Source organism: Lactuca sativa, chromosome 8 (assembly GCF_002870075.4).
Source record: "Lactuca sativa cultivar Salinas chromosome 8, Lsat_Salinas_v11, whole genome shotgun sequence".
In the NCBI taxonomy this organism is placed as follows: Eukaryota; Viridiplantae; Streptophyta; class Magnoliopsida; order Asterales; family Asteraceae; genus Lactuca; species Lactuca sativa.
Genome location: NC_056630.2, coordinates 99,760,088 through 99,765,989, shown reverse-complemented (window position 1 = coordinate 99,765,989; position 5,902 = coordinate 99,760,088). Strand labels below are relative to the sequence as shown.

The 5,902-nt window shown below is 32.2% G+C and overlaps 1 protein-coding gene across 1 annotated transcript; it reads left to right on the top strand.

Moving 5' to 3' along the window:
* The first annotated feature begins 4,043 nt into the window (after positions 1–4,043).
* On the top strand, positions 4,044–5,467 carry LOC111881722 (60S ribosomal protein L44). The gene is made up of 4 exons (XM_023878109.2): positions 4,044–4,193; positions 4,755–4,934; positions 5,025–5,099; positions 5,258–5,467. Exons 1-4 carry the CDS (start codon positions 4,191–4,193, stop codon positions 5,315–5,317), a joined length of 318 nt encoding a protein of 105 aa, XP_023733877.1. The 5' UTR covers positions 4,044–4,190; the 3' UTR covers positions 5,318–5,467.
* The last annotated feature ends 435 nt before the right edge of the window (positions 5,468–5,902 follow it).

The window sequence follows — 5,902 nt, the reverse complement described above, 5'->3', positions numbered from 1 at the left end:
ATTTAAAATACAATAATAGATAAGGAAATCAAGTACTAATAGGATCATATCAATCTAAACTTATTTGTGGAGCCACAGAATTTTGTTAGCTTACAAGAAGCTTGACAAAAAACGACACATTACAAATAGAAATACAAATAATAGGGCTGTAAAGCCCAACCAGCCCAATTTATTTCATTTTATGTTTTATATTTAAGAAATGCAAAAATAAGATTGTGACACAGTGTTATTAAATAACATTGTTTTCCTTGCCTTGCCGTTCCAAAAAAGCATAGAATTTTTAGGGTTCTAAAGAACCCAAAAGTTGGGATAATGTTGCATCACAATATTTTCTTTGAATAACAAATGGAATGAACATTTTAAGTGCAACCTCCAAACCAAAACATTAAACTTGATAGGAACAAATTATTCCATCTCTTTGGAATATCCGTAACTATCAAAGTACCTTCATTAATAAGTTTCTAAGTCAAAGCGACCATACAAATTATTCCATCTCTTTGGAACAAATTATTCCATCTCTTTGAAGCATGGCTTCCCATACATGTCTCTTTTTTGCCATAAAGGACCACCGGATGAAGAAAAGAATACCATTTAGCTGAGTCCACTACTTACTCTTTGACCCTCCACCGGACTTTGACACAAACAAGTAAAGACGTGTATGGAGCGGTTTGATTCGGTTATTGGTCAAAACCGAACAATAACCATTATAATTGGTTAATATATTTCGATAACAATTGGGTAAGGTTGATATTGGTTTTGGTTAACAGTTTTAGTCGATTAATGACTAATATTGATTAACACAAATGGTCCAAGATGATGTAAAAATAAAAATATTTTTTCTATAAAAATTGAAAAATACAAAGTCTATCGTTATAAAAAGTGAATGATTATATATATATATATATATATATATATATATATATATATATAATTGTATCGATAGAAGCTTACTTATCATATCTTTTTGGAAACGGCAAACGAATTAAGTGGAAGCTTAATCGCAATATTTCAACGAACACCCTAGGTTCGAGCTCATTTACAGGGCAAACCTAGCCCCCATAGAGATTTCCACGGAAAAATTCCCCACATGTGGCACTACAAGAGATAGTTTAAGGAAATCGAACTCTCAACCTCACGCCCACATGGGTATAAAATCCGGTGCATCAACCCAACTAGGTTGGACATCACTTGCGATTACTTATCCTATCTAACTCTAAATAATTACCTTTTAAATTCTCAATTCATAATATAAATACATATTATATATTTAATATTATATTATATTAAAAACATTTATTAATATTATTGGTTTTGTTCGATTTATAATGATTCAGCGTTAGATGAAAACCATAACTGAACCATATGTATTCGGTTAACAGAAATTAGAAACCAAACCATATCTTTTAGCAATGGTTCAATCATATCAATAAATTTAGTTATGGTTTATTTTTTTGGATAACATGCTCACCCCTCACCCCATCACCCCAGGGCCGACCTTGCGCTTCAATTTGTAAAGGTAGGGCTTAAGGCCCAAAATTATAAGGGGCCCATTTATTTTCAAGTGTATCTCTTCTATCCATCTATTCACGTTCCATCTCTCCATTCCCTAAAAAAATCACGACTGTGATTCTAAAGACTACAATCACGCCTGCGAGGTTGCGAAGACGTCAACATTCAACGATTAAACTTCCGTTATTTTCTCCATTCTTGGATTTGATTCATGCCTTCTTCTCGAATCGATTCTTCCACTGTTTTCACTGATGTCGACTGAATCGTTGTTGTTCTCAGGGCCGGCCTTATGCTTCAATTTGTAAAGGTAGGGCTTAGGGCCCCAAATTATAAGGGACCCCATTTTTATTTCCAAGTGCAACTCTTCTATCCATCTATTCACGTTCCATCTCTCCATTCCCCAAAAAAATCACGCCTGCGATTCTAAAGACTACAATCACGTCTGCGAGGCTGCGGCGACGTCAACATTCAACGATTAAACTTCTGTTATTTTCTCCATTATTGGACTTGATTCATGCATTCTTCTCTAATCAATTCTTCCAATGTTTCACTGATGTCGACTGAATCGTTGTTGTTCTACTTCTCGTTGATGTTCTCGCCTCTCGGTTTCTCCACAGACAATCGTTTCTTCATTGAATTTGAAACGGTAATGTTCTTGATTGCTTGTATTTTCCCTTTTGAGTTTCGATTTTCCTATAGTCTGATCATGTATTATGTAATTGGGGTTAAATAATAGCCGATTAGCAGTCTAGCTGAAACCAGTGTTTTATCGATATTGCTTCAATCGATTATGTAATGGACTAATGGTCGCCTAGCAATAAACTTTTTCCCACTGTTTCAATCGATATTGCTTGACTGCTTTGTTGCTTTTTGGCTCTTAGTTTGGTTGATTGGCGATTTGGCTCCAAACTCCAATATCTGGAAAAGTCTTCATCAGTTTTGTACTACAAAACTGAATTTTGATGGAATGTATCCATAGTATAGAATGATAGAACAAGCTTTTTTGATCAAACATTCAATATTTGATTTGAATTTTGTGGTTTGGCTTCAATATTTGGTTTTGTTTTTAATGATATTCTTGTTTGACATCTAGTTATATAATGTCTTTTGATTAAAACATAATATTTTATTGTTAAGTTATGTAATTTATGTTTTAATTGTTTTTGGCTTTTTCTAAATGTCATGAATGATCAAATTTGTTAATCTTTTCAATTTTTTGATTTTTGATTTCAGATTGGCAGATTGCATTATTTTTTAATTCCAGATTGATAGATTCCATTGTTTTTGAGTTTTTCATTATCTTAAGGGCGGTATAATCCTAATCCATATCTGTTATTTTAAGGGCGGTATAATCCTAAATGTTATTATCTTAAGGGCCCCAAATTTTTGGTTCACTTAGAGCCCTCAAATTGGTTGAGACGACCCTACTCACCCCTACAAACAAGCATGCCAAAAAATGAGTCGAAACACATTAAAAATAAACAAGTATCCAAATATTATGCAAAAGAACTTATTATTTTGCTTTAACCTTTCATATTTGCTTTAATAAGTGCATGTCCTTATGGTATGTGATTAAACCAATATCTTCCGGATCTCTCGATTGTTCAATCCTTAATAGTAGGCTGATCTACGTCTGTCCATTTCAACTTCAACTGTCCCGTTTTGCAACTGGTTAATAAGAGTTTATTTTAAGGATACATTCATATTTGATTCAAAATTTATCTTATATTCCACCAACCTCATGACTCATGAAGTGAGTAATTATTGCTTTCCTTATCTTACATGCAATGAATATTCATTGTAGCTATAAAGTCTTGGTTAGTTTAAGGTTTGGCCATATTCTAAGAACGATTTATACTAGATTTTAAAGACGTTATACTTTTGTGCTATTATATTAGCTGCAACCCAATCTTCTCCGCCTAATGCTTTGAGGAGAAGTCAGGCCTCTCCAGAAATGCGACTTTTACATAGGATATAACATATAAGGGTATGATGGTATTCATCCGATTATGTAGCAAGTCAATTTGTGTCTGTTTCTATGGGTCATGTTGGAAGACATATGTATCATGTTTAAGAAAATATTTTATTCGTCCACAAACTAAATTTTAATGTTTTAGCAACAAGTTGTCATAAAATATATATCACACTCTATAACGGTTGATCACTTCTAAAATACAAAAAATAAAAGTAAAAGTTGTATGGATCAAAATAAAAGTTATGGATTTTAATCAATGATTAGTATCGATAACAAGGTTAGTTTTAAAAACTCAAATAGTTAGTATTTGGTTTATAAAATATAGAGTTATATCACAAGACATTTAACAGATTAATTATCCTTTTATCTACTAAAAACATGACGTGTTAATTACATATTTTTTTTTATCACACATTATCTATTTTTTTTTTAATTAAATTTTAGTGTATATTTTTGCTATTTTGCTATATGTTAATGTATTATTCTGGTGTTAATAAGAAAAATAAAATTGCAATTCCGCCTTTTGGGCTGACTGTTAGGCCCAAAGTAACATTAGTTAAAACAAAACTGAATTTGGCCAAGATTGGGCTCCGGATCCCAATAGGAATAAAACCCTAACCACTTAAATACAAGTGCCGTAAAACATCTCGTCGTTGACGAAACCCTAAAAAACCTGTTATCGCCTCTTCAGAGAAACTCGTCCACCATGGTAAGCACTCTAATGTCTACAACTTTGTTCCTTCACCAATTATCTGCTGATTATACGTGTATTAAGGTTCCTATTACTACATTTTTGTATTCTTGAACTTGGAGAAAAAAAAGAGCGAATGCTTTTGATTGCATATAAAATTCTGAATCTGAATCGTTCTCAAGACTTTCTCTTAGATGTAGCCAGAACAGATTTTCAATTTTCATTTTGTGCCACAGAATTCTAGTGTTCGTATGCTCGAGTTTCATCACAATATAATTGTGATTTCGGTGTTCTCGTCGTTTTTGATTTAGAAATGCATTAGTTGGTTTTGTTTTGTTTGTCTAATCTCCAGTGCATAAAGCTCACGTAGATATATCAATCTATAAGTTCACTATAAACCCTAATTTCAAGTGCCATTGAAGTTTTCCAGACCATTTGATCTGTTTATCTGTTTTTACCTGGATAAAGTTTGAAACTTGTTTAAGTTGAGATCAAAAACTCTGAAAGAAAACATGTATCCAAGATTGATTACGAATAACTAATTACAAAGAACTTTTTATCTGTTTGTTTGATTTGTAGGTGAATGTTCCTAAAACAAAGAAGACTTACTGCAAGTCAAAGGAGTGCAAGAAGCACACCTTACATAAAGTAACACAATACAAGAAGGGCAAAGATAGTTTAGCTGCACAAGGAAAACGTCGTTATGATAGAAAACAGTCTGGTTATGGTGGTCAAACCAAACCCGTTTTTCACAAAAAGGTAAAAAAAATATAAAATTTTCATTCTTTTTGTTCAACCTTCTTGTTTACTTTTGTTCTTATATTATAAAAAATTGTACCAATTTCATAGGCAAAAACCACCAAGAAAATTGTTCTAAGGCTTCAATGCCAAGGTTGCAAGCATGTCTCACAGCACCCGATTAAGGTTAGTTTTTGGATCTATGTATTTCTTATTTCCTATGAAAATGCAATATGCTAAAATAACCCAACACTTTATCCCATAGTTTTTAATTAAAACCATTAATGATTCAACAATTAATGATTCGTTAATTGTTGATTTATTTGTATTGTTTTGTTTTGCAGAGGTGCAAACATTTTGAGATTGGTGGTGACAAAAAGGGAAAGGGAACTTCTCTATTTTAAGCAGTTATGCATCATTTTTGGCTGGCTTTTTCAGTGTTATCTTTTTTCTTGTTTACAATGCAAGAATGTAATGACTTCACAGATTTTGGATTGTATTTTCTTTTATTTAACTTGGACTACTGTTTAAAGTAATGCAAAATTGTTTTTCAAGGGGTGTTTGGGGTTTTTTACTTAATTTGCTAAATTCTGTTTTGATAACGTGTATGCTCTTTTTTAAATAGTAATAAGCTGTTATATATTAGAGTAAATTACATGGATGGTCCTTGTGGTTTGGGGTAATTTGTGCGTTTGGTCCTTAAATCTCCCTATAATAACCAATTTTGGTTTTTTACTTAGACAAAACTGCAAAAATGGTCCCTGTGGTTTGCATTTTTTCAGGAAACAAGTCCAAACAGTGACTTTTTTTGATTCGTGGTCCTTTTGGAGTGGTTTGTATGTGAAAATGGTCTCTCCGAAAATTAAAATGACTATAATACCCTTGGGGTATTTATTTTTCATTTCTCTTTCATTATTCTTAAAATTTAAAATTTATTTATTTATTTTAACAATTAAAAAAATAAAAAAGGTCCCACCTCTCTCTCTCTC